Below are 20,995 nucleotides of genomic sequence, written 5' to 3'. Positions count from 1 at the left end.
TTGAAGAGAGTCAGAAAGAAGGCGCAGTTGAAGAGAGTCAAAAAGAAGGCCCAGTTGAAGAGAGTCAAAAAGAAGGCGCAGTTGAAGAGAGTTAAAAAGAAGGCGCAGTTGAAGAGAGTCAAAAAGGAGGCTGAAGGATCGAGTCGACTCTTCTATGTAGGATTTGAGATCACTTATTTCCTACTTATCTTATTGGAACTAATTTTCGCGGGAATTAATTTAGCGGTTTTAGCGTTTTTGAACCCGCAAAATACAACTTTTTCCAATTTTATCGAAAAATTTGAAAAATCCCTAGGAAAATGAAAGAAATTTGTCCAAATAAGGACAAAAATTAAAACCCAGGAAATGCAATTTTCCCGATTTTTTTTTCGACTGTTAATATTAGTTCCCGCGAAAATTAGTTCCAATAAGGCAAGTCACGCGGTCTGCAGCTCATACACGTTTTTTTATAATAATTTGTTTTTTCATTTCATCATGGATATTTGCAATTTTTAGGGAAAATCATCCTTACGGTATATTCTTAGGTTAGGATTTTAATAAATTTAGCAAGAAATAAGTATAAAATGGCATTCTTGTGAAAGTATTAAGCCTTAATGGGGGATAATTGGCAATTTACAGTTAAAAATGCTCCATAAATAGCATTCTTAGACTCAGTTGCCAATTTCATGGAGTGATATTCTTAGCATGTTATTAATTTGTTGGCTAATTTCATCATGAATATTCTTATAAAGTATACTCTCATAGAAAGTTTACCATCAAGGTTAAAGATTCGCCTCAGGCCTTAAACTTAATGTTAACAACAGCTAGCATTTTAAAATGGATCATTTATCAGCGGCGTTGAGGTTTGAGATTGTTAAAGATACTATCATTATACTAAATACAGACACTGCTGTCATCGTTTTAGTTCTTATAATTTCTTTTTTATTTTTCATCGGTGAGTGCATTTTAATGTATTTCTCAAAATTAAGAATTTGACTATCTTACGAGTGAAATTTAACGCTGAGCTTATCCGAGAATTTCCTTGGTTTCTAGAGGTTGCAACAGGTCAAGCTTTTTTTGTTTTTTTTTAATGACCAGTATATATTTGAAACGATGTAACGTGAGACCAATTTCATTAGTTCGGACCCGAGCGACCAAAAAAACCCAAAATAACTACATTTTACAAAGTCTTTTTTTAAGGCCACCTGCAAATTCTCCTTAATTTTAGTAGCTTTCTATAAAGTTTTCTAAAACTTCGACTTCAATATTTTTATTTCTAATCTATTTTTTCCTTTATTTTTTGTCATTTTGTAGTTTAAAAACATTTCAACATATTTATTTAGGTCGGAATAATCTTAGACTAAGACAGCGTATCGAATGGTAGAGCGTCGATTATGAATGCTTCTTATTGACGTTGGCTTTCAATATCTATCTAAATGATGGGGCGTATCGAATAGTAGAACGTCAAATTAAAGCATCACCTGTTAGACCCTTTCAGTTTATTTTAGCGAGTTACAATTTCTATGAATGAACTGTTATCTGTTAAATATTTTTTTATATAAAACGTCTGGGAATAAGGCAGAAAGGGTTTTATGAGGGCCCCCAGCGGACCTTCAATTCACGTAATCGCGTTATTTTTTTATTCACGCATTCACGCAATGTTTTTTTGCAATTCACGCATTTTTTGTTCACGCAAAATTTCCAATTCACGCATTCACGTAATTTCTTTTTAATTTTCACGCATTTTAATTTTCACGCATTCACGCAAGTGAAAAAGCCCATTCACGCATTCACGCATACCGCTGGAGTATGGCCTTATATAGTGAAAATTCTCAAGTTTAATAATTTTTGAAAATATTTTCAGCTGTAGAAAGACCATCTGAAATAAGTTCTCTGTTTTGCTCCAAATAGTCTGATTTTACCATTTTACCTTTTAACGTTATTACATACGTTTATTAGACACATATTTCCTTATTTAGAACCGAAAACAAAGGAAAGCAAAGATAGTTTAAAGATACCATATAAAAAAAATGAATATTTCAACTATTTCAGGAGACAATCAGAAAGCAACAGATTTATAACAAGTTTCTCTCCTTTTGAATTACCAAATAAGTAGCTATGTTGGACGAAAAATATAGTCCGGAATGATGTCTAAAATAAATATATTTCTTTCCTTTTCAGCTATTAATTTTGCAATTTTGAAATTGTTGCAAAGTTTGAAAATTGAATATTTTCCTATTTCAAGCCTGAATAGATTGTACAACACTTTTGAAATGCAACTGAAACTAGTTCAAAAATAAACGCCTCGTAGATTTCCACAACGTGTTTAAGCAATGTATGTATATATATTTTACAATGAAGGACTTCAAGGACTCTCTTGCAACATTTTAGTACGAGCTTTGTTAAAATTTACAACATTGTAGTCTATCGATCATGCAACTTCTTGCTTATTGCATCCTTTGGTCAAGATGGTAATCTCTCATTTGTATTTCCCTTTAACGTCTGTTTATTAGAACAACTACATGAAAGTTGGACATTTTTCTTACTTTTTGATACACTTTTTAATACTTTTATTTATAAGAACAATTTTATTAGAACAATTACTTCAATAATAAGGACAAAGACAGGATTATTTAGAACAAAAAATTTAAGAACAAAAAATTTAAGAACAATCCAATTTCAATTCAATCTAAAAATTGATGTTTCTTATAAAAACAAACATCGCGTCTCCAAGCAGTAGTTTTAGAAACCAATTTTTTATCTTGTATGACATTCAAGCTACTACAGTTTCTCCAGCATCGCAAGATTCAGAATATTTCAATGGAAATTTAGATTCATGTTAAAGAAAAGTCTACTGCAACGATGCCAGGACGGCTAGCTAGAGTAAAAATTTTGATTAGGCTACTGTGCACATAATGAAAAATATCCTTTTTTCCAACCCATCTAGACATTGTTAGGTCGATTCACCATCCGTGCCAATTGTTTTAAAGCGCCAGTTGCCCAGTCCATCAAACAGTTATAAAATGAGCTACTGTTGTCAAGAAGCGTTATCCCTAATATTATGAACATGGTTCGGGATTGGTAAGAAAACATCGGCTTTTTTGTAGCTTCAAAATTCCCTAAAACATATTTACCACCTGTAACTTTTCATTTTCTCTCTATTCTGTTCAGTATCGCAAACAAGAAGGGGACAATGCAAGTTCTTATTTGGGTATGACAATAACAATGAACATGATTGGTGGCTGAAATTGGTGAGTTTTCAACTATAATCATGAGATTATATTCTTTTGTTCATTTCCATTGCACAATAGACCAACAACTAAACGTTTAGCCCCCTGAAAATTGCCCACAAACAAAGTAATGCTTAGTCGTGGGTTTTTTAAAACCTTAAATGCTGCATTCTTATTTTTCAATGAGTGATATTTTGTAAGAAAAACAACAAAGAAGAAGAGAAAAAGTTTTGAAGATGAAAATGAAAAGTAAACTGAATGAGTATGAAAACATGTTCTGTTCAATAATAAATGGAGGTGGTATTACAAAAATTTCCTGTAATACACTTTTACTATATGTATGTATTCATAAAAATATGCATGACATGTACCTCGAATTAAAAATGCAAGAATAAAGACATTCGTTATCCATTGAAAAACTACGAAAAATTTTCAACAATCTAGAAATAGATTACGTTTTCGAATGAAATAGTTCTTGTCGTACATGATTTTATTTCATCAAAAGTACTTGTGACGTAATCAAATGTTGACACACAGGTAAGAGAGATTTCGAACTTTTCCATGCGATTTCGAAAGTAGAGTTTGCATTCTTTACAATTTTTCTTCATCGGGAAAAACATTAGGTTTATTTTAAACCGAATATTCTCGAATTTTATTCTTTTAAAAGAGCCTAAAAGCCGGTATCTGCAGGAAATGATCGACTAAGTTTCCAAACAAAGAATTTATTCATGAGAATGAGAACACGGGGGTTTCAAACATGAAAGAAAACGTGCTGAAAGTTTTAACAAATGCACAGAAAAGCAAGAGGCAATCATTTTATCACATTTTCTTTATGTTTAGAGAAACCAAAAATGCTTCGAAGAAATCAAAACAAAAATCTTCAGGTTTTTTCTAAAAAAAAACTCTACTCTATTTTTTTTTGTAAGAACGTCACTTCCCAATAGAGGGAAAACGAAAAAGAGTAAAATATATAGCAATGAATGCAAGTAAATGTAAGTAGAGTGCGAAATTTCTTATGAAAAAGAAAAACTATTTTTATTCATTATTAATGAATGCCACTTTCTCTTTGTTTAGTAAGAAACAATACCAACTGATGATAGTCAAAGCACGAAGAAGCCTTTAAAAAGGGGATCAGTACCCAATGGAAAGTCAGTCAAGTGAACACCTTCAAAGAGCAAGGACAGAACAACAGATATCTTCAATGATGCTCAATACAAAAGAAACGAATAAATTCGATATGGAACTAAGGTAAGAATAAAAATGATTACTTTGATTATTGTGCCGTTACAGCAAATTCGAAATTCACAATAACATTGAAGGATAAACCTGCTTAGGCTTTTCCATTGCTACAAAGAAAGACTTTGTGAATCCTAAGGACACTTTGTAATGAAAAATAGGATAAGAAAACACATACCTAGTAGGGACGTGAAAACTGCGTTGGACAATATTTGTGACGAACGATCTGAATCAAAACAAAAACAAAAAGATTAACAGGGGGCGGCTCAGAGTCGACTAAACCGGTATTATAGGTTTAAAGGGGGCATATGGTACATGTTGTTTTTCATTCTTTTCTCTGATTTTCGTTACAGCACACATGAAGAAATTCGTACGATCAGTACACAGATTAAAGCACAGTTGGAATACAAGTATCGAAAAACAACAAAGAAATTCAAGATACACAAAGGAAAGAAATATCAGACGCTTATAGAAGATGATTCAGAAGATACGGATACTTTTTACGAAGCAATGACTGAATATAATTTACAAGAATCACCTCTATTGATATCAAAAGAAAGTATCATAAAAGCACAACTCGCTAAAAAGTATAGTGACCAAGAGAACAAGAGACGCTGTCGAAAGAATGGCGTGTTTGAAGTCCCGACTGAAAGAAAACGTAAGCATGGGATTTCAGAACGGGACGAGTTGGAAAGACTAAGCGTGCATCGTATATTGCAGGAATATCTTTTTAATGAAAGCGTGAAGGAAATCTTTTTATCGTAAAAATCTTAATATTATCACTTTTGTAAATATATTCTTTCATATATTTTATTTTTTGAACTTTTTAACGACATGTACATTTGACTTATGTGTATAACAGGATGTAAATATGACTCAACTCTTGTATATAACTTTATCGGGTCAAAAGATGTAAAAAAACTGTAAAAAAAAGTTTGTAAATGAAAAACGATATATCTGCATTTTATGATCGAACCATCTTGTCATATTTTAATATTCAAATTCAAAGTTCTAAAAAATCTCCGTGGGAGTTTCTTAGGCACAGACCTTACTCATCAGGTAAAAAAAGAAGCACCAAAAGTAACAAAAAATATCGCACTTTAATCCACCTTTAACGTCAAATGGATAAGCCCTGATACCTTTATCTATGGGTATTTTATACTTTCGAAAGAGAGTAGAAGATTATACATGTTCAACTTCTTCATCTAACCATTTCCATTTTGAGATAAGATTATTCATATCTCTTTCATGTTCCTTACCATAGATCAGTAGATTTTGTCCCTTACCCCTCTCTCAATAAAAAGTCCCTAAAATGCATTCCTCTTTCAAATGAGTCAAAACAAAATGTGTTCCTGTTTCTGATAAGGAATGGCCCCTGCTTATACAGTTACAAAATGTACCTGACTTGGTTTTCTTGCAAAGGGCTTCCATCCTAAGAGTAAGAAAGTAATAAAGTTATGTAACAAAAACACTTCATGGTCCTCGAATTTGTCAATCCAATAGTTTCTCATATTTTCTCAAGCCTGTAATTAAGGGCCTCATAGGATCAATTTCGTTTCTTAGGGGGGAGTGATCCAAGTTTCTTTAATTCGAATTTTTTACCTTGAATGTTAGTTTTTACACACTGCAAAAAATGGGATTGAATCTTGACCGTGAGGATCCACTTCAATTTTATTTAGGAGAGTTTATCCATGCTCCCCGATAAGAGTTATATAGAGGAGCGGTTCAGAAACCACGAGAAACTTTATCAAAGCATGATGAAAAAGAAAAATAATTTTAATTGGTTTCTTATGAATTCATAAACATGTTTTCATTCTTTGAAGTGAGGAATAGTTGTTACTTTGCATCGTTTTCAAACCTGTTTCATTGTTAATCCTCTTTCACGGAACGGGTGTTTTACTTCACGCTGTAAAAATGAAAAAGAACAAGTGATACTTTTATGGACCTACCTGGTTATGCATTTAAAACATATATAATTGATATCTACATAAGCGTGACCATTAAACAATCATTCAGAACACAAATAGTGACGATCTATTAAAATTAGTCGTTTGTTTCTTATAAAAAAAGCACGTTTAGAAACCAAAATTTCATGCTCCTGAAATATTCTTTCATATTCAAGACTTCGTGAGCAAAAAAACATATCTCATCAAAAAATTCAGTAATTTTAAGAAAATTGATGTATGCTTATTAATAGTGATTCTTATAGATAAATATGCGTTTTTTGAGCTGAAAAATTCTTTTTTTTACTAAAATCTGCTTGAGCCATCTTTTACCTACTTTCATGCAAAAAGTCAGAAAATAACAAAACCCTTTTTTTAGCTGAAATTTACCCCCAAATTCTTTTTTCAAAAATCGAGCTCCGTCACATTCGAAGGTTTATAGTTATGCATCTTTGTGCAAAAAATCATAAAGAATAAAAGAGCCAATCTCGAGAAAAGCTAATACCTAAGTAATTGATAGTGTGCTTATAAAAAAATATCGAATTTGGCCAGTTTTTCTATAAAAACACGCCAAGCAACCAAAAATTCATGTCGAAACACACATATTCTTTAAAAGTAAGCCCTCATGAGCATAAAAAACATCTATCTCATAAAAAAAATTGAGTAATTTGACTAAGAACATTGATGTATGCTTATTAATAGTGATTCTTATACCGGGTGACCCACGAAAAAGTTCGGACCTTTCTCGGCGTCTTGAGGCCGAACAAATGTCCCAAAGTGCTCGGAATTTTGGTATTTAAAAAGTAGATATCCTAACTTAAAATTTGAGCTATCACTTTTTAAATTTGACCAACTAGTTCTCTACTTATGACCTTTTAAACTCAAAATTCACTTTTCGGAAAGTGTAAAAAACACGTAAAAAAGAGGTATTAAATTAATGCAATCAATTAGAAAATCTCTTATAAATTGACTTATTTAACGAGTTTTATGACATTAATAATTATTAAAAACACCTTTTAAAGTAGTTTTTGTTTAAACCAAGACTAGTTTTTATCAAAATTGGCACTTTCAAGGAATTTTCTCAAAAACTGTATATCAAAAACGTCTAAAAATACCTAATTTGATACCCCTTTTTTACCTGTTTTTTACACTTTCCGAAAAGTGAATTTTGAGTTTAAAAGCTCATAACTAGGGAACTTGTGCGTCAAATTTAAAAAGTAATGGCTCGGATTTTAAGTTAGGATATCTACTTTCTAAATAATAAAACTCCAAGCACTTTGGGACATTTGTTCGGCCTCAAGACGCCGAGAAACGTCCGAACTTTTTCGTGGGTCACCCGGTAGATAAACATGCGTTTTTTGAGCCAACAAAATTTTTTTGCCAAATTCTGCTTAAGCCATCTTTTACCTATGATGGTACCCTACTTTCATGCAAAAAATCAGAAAAAATTAACGACCTATTTTTCACAAAAAATCGAGCTCCGTCACATTCGAGGGTTTATCTTTGTGCAAAAAATCAGAAAAAACTAACGAGCCATCAAGAGGAAAGGTAATAACGAACGAACGAACGAACGAACGAACGAACGAACGAACGAACGAACGAACGAACGAACGAACGAACGAACGAACGAACGAACGAACGAACGAACGAACGAACGAACGAACGAACGAACGAACGAACGAACGAACGAACGAACGAACGAACGAACGAACGAACGAACGAACGAACGAACGAACGAACGAACGAACGAACGAACGAACGAACGAACGAACGAACGAACGAACGAACGAACGAACGAACGAACGAACGAACGAACGAAACGAACGAACGAACGAACGAACGAAACGAACGAACGAACGAACGAACGAACGAACGAACGAACGAACGAACGAACGAACGAACGAACGAACGAACGAACGAACGAACGAACGAACGAACGAACGAACGAACGAACGAACGAACGAACGAACAATTAAAGAACAAACAACTGTAAACAGACGCAAATGCAATGAAGAGGAAGGTTCAAAAACATAAACTTATAAAACTATAATACCTGCCAGCCTTGAATGGTAAGTGTTCCAACTAATGTGTCGATATTTCTAGAAAAGTTCAACAAGAAAATGAACTATTTCCAATAAACCTTCGCTTCTTGAAAAACACATAACAATAGTGTCTTTTTGAAAAAGAAAATTTGAGAAAACTAAGCTTAAAAATCAGAATTTTTTCCAATGTCACTATCCGTTACAGTGCTGCAAATAACGACCGGTGAACGGTAAATACCGGTCATTTTGTAGTTTCTACCGGTCATTCTGAAGCTCAGTTTTTCATTTTGTCCGTTTAAAATTTTAGATTAGAGGCTTTTTAATAGCGCTTCTAATTAAAAGAGGAGCAGTTTTTAAATCAAAATAGGTGTTTAGCCAATCTAAAGGTCATTACAGACTAATATGGTTCCACCAGACCCCCTGCTCGTTACACTCCAAAATTTACCGGCCAAATGAAATTTCCCTATTTGCAGCACTGCGTTAGCATAATAGTAGACTTAACCAAACTATCCTCTTTCCAATGAAAAACTAAGATCTTTAGTACCATGCAAATAAACATAGAGAACCGATTAAAAACATCGCGTAAAAACCCTTTTAGATAAACCCACCCTTTGTGTGATAAAATGCCTACTTTATGCTCAGGATGATTTTCCAGTTTGCAGCATTCTGTATTTCTTGAATAGTACAAATACTTTGCCCAATGACAACAACCTGAAAATAATCAAAATTGTAAAATTGTGAACAGATTAATACAAAAATTAAAAAATTTTCTATTGTCTGGAATCATATTAAAATCCTATTCACAACATCAATATGCAAAATAGTTTTTTTTTCCAAAACTAGAAAACGTAGATCAGGAATTTAACAATATTTGGCTTTCAAAAATGTTATCTTGTTTGATTTATTCCTTGACGAAAATCGATCAAACTGAGGTGATTTCAATGAAGGATGAAGATAAAGAGAATGTAAGCAAGGTTAACGAAACTTAAATTGAAATCAATCCCTATGAAAAAAAATATGAGCTTGCAAAACAATTGCAGTTTATAAAACGAATCATCAAAACAAAATAAGGCTCGTTACGTCAGTTTATTGTTCTTTTTGACATTAGAATGTCTTCTTTCGGATTATATAATGCAGACCATCAATTTAAGATAACTTTGATGTTGAAAATGTTCAATAGCATGATGGAAAGAAATTGTCTACAATTTTGATGGATCAAGCAAGAGCAGCCATCAGCTAGGAATTACAAATTATCTTTTCTGAATGGTATCTTCCCCTGGAAAAATTTATATGTTCTTTTCTTGCCAGACTCCTGGATAAACTTATCTGTTCTTGAAAAAAATTAGGTTACTGGAGATTTACATCTATTCTGAGCTTAAATCATGAGTAGTGGAAAAAATTTAAATTTGGTCCTGGATTCTTTAGACAGGGAACGTCGGATGTTTGGAAAAGTAAATGCATTTCTCCTGGATTTTCGGAACAGATGTTTCATACTCCTTCCTAGATTTTTTGAAGTGCTTGGAAAATAAATGGCTCCTGGATTTTACTTCAAAATTCCCTCTCCTGTCTGCTAAATCTAGATTTAGAATGCCATGATACACCTTGATAACTGTAATTAGTTTTATTTTTTTTGGATTAGTCTATTAGTCTATGAGCTTTTAAACAATTCTAAGTTACCAGCTCATATATTTTGTTGGGTACATATCGTTATGATATTCTTTGGTAAGAGCTGATAATAAAAAGGGACTTATGTAATAACTCATGGATATAACACACAACGCAGCTTTGACGCAGCTTTTAAATCCTCGTAGCTAGATTTAGAATGACCATCCTTAGTACTTTCGAAATTACATAAGACCTCATTTCATTCTTCAATTTTAGAGAAGAACAGTTGGTACTAGATTACTACATTGTAATAAGAAAAAGATAACCATCACATGTTACGTTTTTTTATCAGAACATCCAAACATTTTTGAAGCTTTGGATGTTCTTAACTTTTTGAGCCTAAAAACGTTCTTAGTATGTTCTTATTTTCGCCATTTCTTGAGTATATCTGTCCATCTTCCTAAGAAAATTCGGTGCTTTAGAGCCCGCAAAGCGTTAAATTGTTCTTAATTTGTCCTAACATTTTGGTCATTGATGCCTTATGTTCTTATATAGTTTGTTCTTATAAATTAACGTGTACTCCATCGCCATCTGTTTAACATCAGCACCTCCCCTACGTTTAAAAAGCGCTAAAAATTAATCTTTACTGTTTTTTTCTTTTCAAGAATATGAAGAATAAGAATATTTTCAAAGACAGTTAAGTTGTGTGTAGATCATTTTTATGTTCAATATGTATCAAATCATTCAATCGGATCCAAAATGTCCAAAAGAATAAAAATTACAGACTATCTTTTCTGTGTCCACTCATTGCTATTCAGACAATACAATATCATTGTTCAAGCAAATAGTCAAAGTTACATAAGACTTGCTTAACCCATATTATTAAGGCTGTAATGAAATTCCTATAGGTTGAACCTGTCTATTAAAACGCATACACCATGAAAGTTACAGTGTCAGGTGTCAGATTTCCATTCATGCCTGAAGCAGTCATACTACAATCTGAGAAATCTTGAAAATGGTATAGCACATAAGGTGTTTCTCTAAAAAGCATTTCATTATATCTAAACTGAAGTTACACGTACATCTGATTTGGCTCTATTGATTACATTGTACACAACAAACTTCAATCTTGTTATTGGATTGAACCTCTTTGAGATTAGGATGGTTCTTAAAAAGTTGGGATTGCTTGATTCCTGGAAAGAAAAAAAGTTTTGTCACACAGGTAGCAAGGCTAAGATAAAGAGATAAAAATGAGAGACCAAGCAAACTCTGTAACAATAACAATAATACAACCAAACAAACCACATTTTGTAGCAAAACTCTTGAGTGTCAAGTTTCTTTTTGGCTTGAGGTTGTATGGTTACATTTTGTGTAAAATTTAAAGTGATGATTGAGATTTCAGTTGATTTCATTCGCCTGTCTTTATTACACTTTCATAATATACCTCACAGATTTCAGTTTGTGATAGTTTCATCCATTCTGTTTCAGGAGGGCTTGCAGTAGACACACGAATCATGGCACACACTTGGCCTTCTACTGACAGATTGTTACAACCTAAAATGGGTTAATTTATAAAAGATAGATGACTAAAAATATAATAAGTTTTTGATTGATGTAATGCAATCATTTAACATCATAGATATATACAAGGGGCATACAGGTTTGGCAATGTGTTGGTAATAAGCATGGTTATCAATGTCCTTTATGTTTTGGTTTTGAAAATGACATGCAATGAAAAAATTGTTACGAGTACTGTTGCCAGTGAAAAGAAAACTGTTGGTAGCCCTGTGAAAAAAGAAAAACAAAATTTTGAGAGATACATAGTTGCATAGTTTTGATGACCAAAATATTAGAATGTTTGAAGGAATAAAGAATTGCTTACCTAAGCACATTTCCATTAAAACATCTTCATATGAAGCTGGTTCTTCCAACGATTGAGGAAACTAAAAACAAGAAATTCACACAATAAGGCAGTTTTTTCATTAAAGTGTTTATAATTGTTCGACATTGTTTTATTCACTTAATGCATTTCTGTGAGGCTCCTGAGAGAAATTCATTACTAATACTACTTAAATTTTTGATGTTATACAATGTCTTATCACTAATAATATTTAAACTTCAATCAACAATAAAGTCGAGGTTAGAAAATCTTAGCCTCAAAATCTTACGTCATCATTATTGTCATCAGGGAGAGGATCCTAAAAGTTAAAACATAGAAATCAATGTTACTTTTATTCCTTTACATACAAAGCTAAAGAAAGAAGCACCGGACCAATTCAATAATATTGAATGTATGTTGGTTAAATTTGAGCTCAAACGCGAATTTTCTGTTGAGCAGAAAAAAACTCCAATTCTTGAATTTTCTTTTTTTGGCTTCTGTGAGACAGAAGAACTGTTAAGCCTAAATGCAAGATCCTTGTGTCACAAATTATCATAAACATGATTTTCTTACCACTCCTGTTATCTGTAGAATTTGAGTTCTCAATGTTTCAAGTCTGTGTCTCATTCTTTCATAGCTGAAACAGAAAGAATATAAATTAAAGAATTAATGAGAAAAATCAAACAACCGAACTAACTTACAACGTTCACGTTATCTCCAAAGTAATTTTCTCACTTACATTCCGAATTTGGCTTTGAAAACAAAAACTGAGATTCTGTGAAGCAGCATGAGCCTTGAACAAAATTGGGTTATTGTATTGATCGACCTGTGATACATTAATCAAACTTGATCAAACGTGACAGTTTTGCTGGAGTTCAATGGAGTTCGATTAGTTTGGTTGATCAATTAGTTCAACAAGATCTATCAATCAGCTCTGAAAGATTGACATATACATGTTGAAAAAAACTCACCTTGATGTTTTAATAATTGCCATCCAATCTGTATAATCCTTTTGGTTCTTTGCAGCAAATTCATATTTCTGTTCGTCACTTTTCTCAAACTCTGCAAGGAAGCAACAATTCTTTATTATAAATCCCTTGCTTGTTCTGCTTGTCGAAATTAAATGAAGCCCATAAAGCATATCTATAAAGCATTTCTAAGCAAAATAGAAAAGTAAATGATCTTTATTCACAAAATTGTGAATCAATAAATAAAATCAATACCAATAATAAAAGTGAAGTCTCTTGCAGCTGATGGATCTGGAATCACTAAGAAGTTCTCCAAGACAATCACACCAGAACATTCAGTATTCTAAATTAATCAAGATTTTTTATATTTGTTTCAATTATGAACAGCTTATGGACCTACATAAATAAGTTTTATGCAAATACAATGATATAGTAAAAAGAGTTCTAAATATTTCATAGAGTGTGATGTGTTACATAGTTTTGTTTAGAGTCTAATGCTAATCCAATGATTAGATTTAATCTATTTATTAAAACCAATTTAGTTCTGTATAGTAGTAAATTAAGTTTTACTAATCTTGAGAAGAACAGAAATGTTTATAATTTGAGATAAAAACCTGATTTGTTCCCTTGAAATAGAAGAGCAAATTTCCATATAGTCTGAAAAACCTCTCTGTGAACACTAAAATAAAAAAAGGAATGAATCTGATTATGAGTATTATCATAATGAGTATTATTTACATTGAATTTCTACCATTGAAACTACCCTAAAAATAAAAAATAAATTAATAAAATAATTTCTTCTAGAAAAGCAAAAATTTTGTGCCGGTGATCCATAAAGCTTACTCACAACCTGAATTGAAAAAATCATTTTGTAGTGCTGTCTTCTCAGCAACAGCAACATCTAAATGCTGAAGTTGGATATTAGTGGTTGGATATTACACCCATCGTTCACCCATATCAACACTAAGGATTAAAAACATAGAACAATAAACAGATAATTATTATAATAATTAAACCTTCGCTTTTGTTGAAAATCTTTCCTTCTTTCTCTTTGAATAATAAAATGCCCTCTTTGTGGAACTTCTCAGATGACTGTGTAGCCAGAACATTGAGGTCTTTTTGGTTGAAACGAAATGGAGCCATTTTGTCTTATTTTTTGTTGCGTTACATTACTATTTCCTGGAAAATAATTAACAATAGCAAAAAAGAATAAGCTAGAAACCTGAATATACTGTCAAATAGGCTACTTCCCGAAAAATTTTGCCGGACCTCATACACCAACCATTTACACGTGCGGAATTATTTTTAATTTAGTGTGTAATCAAGGCCTTACAATCAAGGAGCTATCTCAGGAATTGAATAACAAATTTTGGTTAGTTTGTAAGCTAGATGCTGCACGTTAGTAATTGGTCATTGTGTTTTGTTTCAAGATTTCAATTTTTACTTAATTGTCTTGGGATCTTCAACTTGATTCAGGTAACTTTCACCCTTGTTGTTCAAATACATCCTGTAGGGCCTGGGTCACCAATAAGTTGTGTTCGCGTCATTTCCAGCCCCAAAAAGCATCTTAAATCATCGGAAAAATGTGCTCTGAGCATAGGTTTGTTCAGTGGTGACAAGAATCATCGAGCACGCAAGCTGCAATGTGATTATTTTGCATATTCCGACCACGCAAAAAGCAGTTGCGTGGCGCTTTTTAAAGCAAAAAATCTTTGAAAAATTGCGGATAAAAATCTTAAAAAAACACTTGATGATCAAAACACTGGCTACGCTGAATCTACAAAATTCTTTAAATGATATTGCTAAAAATCTGACAAATTTTCCGACTAGAAAAGGGTCAGATTTCTAAGATAGAAAGTGAGTCAGTCAGAGGACGTGAACACAACTTATTTGTGACCGCGGCCTAGATGACAACTGATGTTGTTATTTCTGAAACCTTGATTTCTGTTCAGTGATGATATCTAGACTTTATGTTAACCTTGTATATATTACTATATTTTGTTCTTCCTTTGTTCTTTCAGTTAAAACATTTTATTGATTCAAAATTAATGAAATCGCACTTTGCTCATGTTTTAACTTGGCACATCACTAATTTGGACGTTTATCCTGGATCATTTCGGAAAGATGCCAGCCATCACTTGCCCGATTCCAGATTGCACCTATGAGATTCCAGACGGTACGGAACCAATGCTTGCGGCAGCTCAGCTCAACCTGCACGCTTTAACTCACACACACGCAGCTGCTATCACTCAACACCGTGCTCCACAACCAACAAAACAAAAACCCCCCAAAATCGCCCGGCCGACCATCTCAAAGGACACAACCGAGGAGGATTGGAATACTTTCGTTAAAAAGTGGAACTTATTTAAAAATGGAACGGATATTCCGGCAACCCAAATCACCACACATTTATGGCAGTGTTGTGACCCTGACTTAGAAACTGAACTGTTTAAGGATGTACAGGACATTGCTGCCACAACGGAAGCAGACTTATTAGATGCAATTAAAAGACTCGCCGTTATTTCAATTGCTGCTAGCGTTCGTCGCGCTGAACTTCTTGCACTCCACCAGGATCATGGACAACCTATCAGATCATTTGCTGCAAAAGTTAAAGGAAAAGCACAAACATGTGCTTTCAATAAGGACTGTTCAAACTGTAACCACTCTGTAGACTACACTGATGAGATGGTTAAGTATGTCGTCATCTCTGGAATAGCTGATGAGGATATTAAGAAAGAAGTACTTGGTTTCCCAGACCTTGACACCAAGTCACTGAGCGACACCATAGCCACCATTGAAAACAAAGAAATTGCATCACGAGCAATAATATCAACACCAAATCTACAAAACAGCGCAATCAACAATGATTCTCACCCTAGAGACATACAAAGTAAACTCTCGATAAAAACAAACTGTAAGTCTTGCAAGAAAACTATTCAGAAATTCAAACTACGTCGAAAGGGACCGTCTAAAGTGTTAAAAGAATTTCATTTATGTGTTGATTGCTGGAAAAACGAGAACGTGCCCGCCAAAGATGCAGCCAGTGCGCTCTTCGATACAATTTCAACCATTTCCTTTGCAACAAGCATTCAACGCCAGGCGAAACACTCCAAACGTAAACAATTACAGCCGATGGACCACTACGTGTTTGATGGCAGTTATGGTTGGATGGTTGCCGAGTCCAAACCTCAACCATCGATTAAGCTCAAAATCCACACCAACAAGTCGGATTATGAACATATGAACATTCCCTACAGACACGTTAAATCAACCAGTGTCACCGCAATAACCGACACTGGTGCGCAATCATCACTAATGGGAATGAAAACATTCAAAAAATGTGGATTTCGTGAAAGTGACATTATTGTACCTGTTAAACGTAAAATGCGCGCTGCCAACAACGAAGGTATCGACATCAAAGGAGCTGTCTTTACACGTCTTTCTGGAACAGACAGCTTTGGTCAACGTATTGAGACAGCTGAAATGATTTATATAACAGACTCTACCGATTTATTTTATCTCAGTCGACGAGCAATGGAAAATCTCCAAATCATCAACAAGTCATTTCCATCCATTAACACTATCGTAGATACACCAGTCAAACCAATCGATCTACCAACCCAACCATCTAGACCTGAACAGAAATGCAAATGCGAACCAAGACAGCAACCTCCTCCTCGTCCTAAGGAACTTCCATTTGCTCCGAACGAAGAGAACGTAACAAAGATGAGAGAATGGCTCCTCGACAGATATTCATCTTCCACCTTCAATAAGTGCACCCATCAGAAACTCCCTACAATGTCTGGTCCACCAATTAAATTGACCATAGACCCTAATGCAGAACCATCAGCAGTCCATACCCCTGCTTCAGTACCAATTCATTGGCGAGAAAAGGTAAAACAACAGCTAGACGAAGATGTACGGCTAGGTGTCATCGAAAAAGTCGAACCAAACACTCCCAATAGTTGGTGCCACCGAGCTATATGGACAAGAAAACCCGATGGTAACCCTCGTCGGGTTGTTGATTTTCAGTCCTTGAACAAACATTGTGTCAGAGACACTCATCATACAGTTTCCCCGTTTCACCAAGCTCGCTCGATTCCACCTCGCACATATCGCACCGTAACTGATGCTTGGAACGGTTATCACTCTGTACCAGTAGATAGTGAAGATAGACACTTTTTGACTTTTATTACTGAATTCGGTCGTTACCGTTACTGTGCAGCTCCACAAGGGTTTATTGCTAGTGGAGACGGATACACTCACCGATATGATGAGATCATTACAGATGTACCCAGAAAAACGAAATGCGTAGATGATACAGCTTTGTGGGACGATCAAATCAAGGATCACTGGTGGCGCATCATAGACTACCTTGAACTGACAGGAAAAAAGGGAATCGTACTCAATCCCTCCAAATTTCAATTTTCACAAAAAGAAATAGATTTCGCTGGATTCCACATCACCGAGAATGAGGTCCGTCCGCTTGATAAGTACCTTGATGCTATTCGACAATTCCCAACTCCTAAGAACATTTCTGACATTCGTTCATGGTTTGGCCTCATTAACCAGGTGTCGCATTACAGCCAAATTTCAAAGATCATGTTACCGTTCAAACCTTTGCTAAGCCCCAAGACTCCCTTTCATTGGTCAGACGAACTGCAAACATCTTTCGAACAGTCCAAAATTTTAATTATTGACTCTATCAAAGAAGGCGTGCAAATTTTCGATCCAAAACGGAAAACCTGTCTTAGCCCAGATTGGTCAAAAACAGGCATGGGTTATTGGCTATATCAAAAACACTGTAACTGTATTTCCGAAAAACCTAATTGTTGTATTGACGGTTGGAAAGTGACATTAGCTGGCTCTCGTTTTCTTAAGCCAGCTTGGCAAAATTATGCACCTATCGAAGGAGAATCGTTAGCAATTGCATGGGCGCTTGAAGACACAAAGTTTTTCACCATGGGATGCGATGATCTTGTCATCCTAACCGATCACAAACCTCTTACAAGCATCTTCTCCGATAGAGCACTTGACGAAATCACCAACCCGAGAATCTTCAGCCTTAAACAAAGGACCCTTCCATGGCGATTCAAAATATTCCACATCCCAGGAAAAATGATCCCTGCTTCCGACGCTACATCACGCAAGCCAGCTGTTCGTTTTGCTGACGGGGAAGATACCATCTCTGCAATATTTGACTCGATGGAAGAAACAATAATTGCTTCCATTAGATCAGATCATGATAAAATTCACGCCGTGACTTGGGAGAGGGTTCAGTCCGCTACAAAAGAAGATCCATACATGAGAATCCTCATCGACATCATCTCTAATGGATTCCCTAATAACGCATCACAACTGCCAGCCCAACTTCAACCTTACTGGCAATACCGAAATCAATTGTCAGTAATCGACCAAGTCGTTATGTTTGGTGACAGAACAGTGATACCTCCATCCCTTCGAACAGAAATTTGTACCAGCTTACATTCTGCACACCAAGGCACAACCGGTATGTCAGAAAGAGCAAAGCAATCGGTTTTCTGGCCCGGTATCTCCCAAAGCATCCAGACGACAAGAAACATCTGCAACACCTGTTGGGAAATTTCACCCAGCAATCCTAACGTACCACCCATCGAACCAGTTATCCCGACATCTCCGTTTGAAGCCATCTCATCTGATTACTTCAAGCTGCATGGTCATTGGTACCTCGTGATTGTCGACCGATTCAGCAACTGGCCACACATCACGAAAGTCGAACACAACCCAACCACAATCGGTTCCAAAGGATTAATTCGAGCCCTCAAACGCTTCTTCGCAACCTTCGGTGTCCCTCAGGAATTAAGTAGTGATGGAGGACCAGAATTCACCGCTAATGAAACAGAAGATTTCCTTAAACGCTGGGGTGTTCATCACAGATTATCGTCAGCATACAATCCTCGTTCAAACGGTCGAGCCGAAGTTGCAGTCAAAGCAATGAAGAGGCTCCTTCGAGACAACATCGCACCCAACGGCAACATTGACACAGAATCATTCACTCGTGCCATCCTTCAATTCAGAAACACGCCTGACCCGTCAACTGGTACATCTCCCGCTGAAGTGATATTCGGGCGACCACTCCGTGATGTGCTTCCTGTCAGACCGCCAACCCAACTTCATACCCATGATTCAGTCAAACCATCATGGAAACACCTTTGGAGATTGAGAGAGGAGGAACTATTGAATCGGTCAGCCAAGCAAATGGATACCCTCACCGAAAGAACTCGGCCACTGGATCCACTTCACATTGGGGATACCTGCAGAATCCAAAACCAAACCGGTCGGTACCCTCGTCAATGGCTCAAGCTTGGCATGATCGTAGAAGTTGGAGACAATGATCAATACATTATTCGTGTACTTGGATCCAATCAAGTCACACTCCGCAACCGAAAACACCTCAAGAAAGTGAACTCGCACCCTACATTTCAACATCCAATACCATTAGTAGTTCACCCACTTGACGAATCCAATCAAACTCCTACGCCAACTGCTCAACCAACTTTTGTCAACCCAGAACCCACCATCAACCATTCTGACGCCCAGGGGGACTCAAACCAACAGTCCACCAACGACACGTCAGAAACAGTTACTGAATGTGGTAAGGGTATGAACAGTACACCCATTGCAGGTGAACCAAATTCAACAAATCAGGTTCAGCCTGGGGACACTACAACGAACGAACAAATTCAAGAACGTCCGAAACGTGACAGAAAACCCCCTCAGTGGCACAAAGACTACGTTTTCAAATAATGAACCTCGTGACCTCGGCTGGGGGGGATGTTCAGTGATGATATCTAGACTTTATGTTAACCTTGTATATATTACTATATTTTGTTCTTCCTTTGTTCTTTCAGTTAAAACATTTTATTGATTCAAAATTAATGAAATCGCACTTTGCTCAATTTCCTAGTGTGACTAACTGTCTTACAGTACCCAACTTCATGGTAGTTTTCAAGGTTGGCTAGGCCCACATTTTTTCATCTATATATGGCTCAAAATTTAGGTAATTTTTTATCATAGTTTATGAAACTCTTAATTTCATTAAAGAGCGCCGGTTTATTTTTTCATGAATCCTATTAGAAGTTTTGCGGCACATTTTTTTGCTTGCGAGTCAAGTAAACGATATAGCACTTTTGCAGCATTAATCTTTGATACGTATTTCGGCGGGACGCTAGTGTGACTAAGTGGAGGGCTTCATGAGTTTTTCTGTGGTATATATATGAAGACTCCCCGGATTGGCGAACATCAGTGAGTATCTTATCGCGATTCTCAGATTTACGGAGAACACCAGCTTTTTGCTGATTTTTGCCTCGATTGCCCAAAACCCGTAACCTTTTTAGCTTGAGGGAAGAAAAAAATTTGAGTTTTTGGGTTTGCCAAAAAAACGCCTAGTCAAAATTTTTTCATCTCCGCAGGATCCATTCCCAACCTCGAAAGACATCTTTTTGTCTAGGGTTTTTTTTTGGCAAGTTCTTCCCTCAAAGAATATCAATCACTTTCGTTTTCCCCTGAAAGACGTGAGAGAAAAAATATTAGGGCTCACGCTCTCTAGGCGGGCGGCCTAGACTCTTTCATTTTGTATAATTTTATAATAACGTATTTATAAGGTAGCGTAATTCATAATCTTTGTTTTTATTTTCAGGTATGTCGCCAAACATTGACGTCATCGTGTATGAATTAGCATGAACAATGGGACCGACAGACTTGACAAAAGGAACAAACAATAAGACAACCCGAGGGTCTTACGATGAGGGCATTTTGTCTCTGCCTGAAATTATGCCCACAGAAGACGCTGTTTAAAAAGCGGGGGTAAAAATAGTAAGTAATATCTTTTTGTAAGTGTTTATTTGGCGAAATATATAAGCATTTTCTAATATGGTCTACAAATTAGCAATTCTAGAATTTTGATAATGGAAACTTAAAAACATATAATGAAGAAAAAAAAAACCATTTCAATTTTCTTTTATTCGTTTAACCCCGAAAAAAAAGTATTTTCCTATTACCTAACTTTACATTTCCTGACTCGCTAACTCCCAGAGGAATTCCGATTGTAAAAATTTCTGAACATCTTCATAAT

At 35.3% G+C, this 20,995-nt stretch overlaps 1 protein-coding gene and 1 long non-coding RNA gene across 2 annotated transcripts in view; one reads left to right on the top strand and one right to left on the bottom strand.

The window, feature by feature from the left end:
• LOC136822299 (inositol polyphosphate-4-phosphatase type I A-like) overlaps positions 1-14,058 on the bottom strand; it is a 58,508-nt gene extending 44,450 nt beyond the window's left edge. Inside the window, exons 1-14 of the mRNA XM_067078538.1 lie at positions 13,899-14,058; positions 13,497-13,561; positions 13,138-13,225; positions 12,886-12,976; positions 12,488-12,551; positions 12,204-12,233; positions 11,918-11,978; positions 11,480-11,589; positions 11,118-11,228; positions 9,062-9,141; positions 8,442-8,487; positions 6,304-6,351; positions 5,846-5,877; positions 4,624-4,671 (exon numbers count right to left, since the gene is read on the bottom strand). Coding sequence (XP_066934639.1) covers positions 4,624-4,671; positions 5,846-5,877; positions 6,304-6,351; positions 8,442-8,487; positions 9,062-9,141; positions 11,118-11,228; positions 11,480-11,589; positions 11,918-11,978; positions 12,204-12,233; positions 12,488-12,551; positions 12,886-12,976; positions 13,138-13,225; positions 13,497-13,561; positions 13,899-14,025 — 1,001 coding nt within the window. The 5' untranslated portion in view covers positions 14,026-14,058. The remainder of the gene's footprint in view (positions 1-4,623; positions 4,672-5,845; positions 5,878-6,303; positions 6,352-8,441; positions 8,488-9,061; positions 9,142-11,117; positions 11,229-11,479; positions 11,590-11,917; positions 11,979-12,203; positions 12,234-12,487; positions 12,552-12,885; positions 12,977-13,137; positions 13,226-13,496; positions 13,562-13,898) is intronic.
• On the top strand, positions 3,426-5,267 carry LOC136822302 (uncharacterized). The gene is made up of 3 exons (XR_010848881.1): positions 3,426-3,746; positions 4,284-4,457; positions 4,799-5,267. It is a non-coding gene; the product is annotated as an uncharacterized lncRNA (long non-coding RNA).
• Positions 14,059-20,995: the final 6,937 nt, after the last annotated feature.

This window comes from Clytia hemisphaerica, unplaced genomic scaffold (assembly GCF_902728285.1).
Source record: "Clytia hemisphaerica strain Z4C2 unplaced genomic scaffold, Clytia hemisphaerica genome assembly, whole genome shotgun sequence".
In the NCBI taxonomy this organism is placed as follows: domain Eukaryota; kingdom Metazoa; phylum Cnidaria; class Hydrozoa; order Leptothecata; family Clytiidae; genus Clytia; species Clytia hemisphaerica.
Note: the sequence above shows the minus strand (reverse complement) of the source record. Positions and strands in the feature narration are given on the sequence as shown.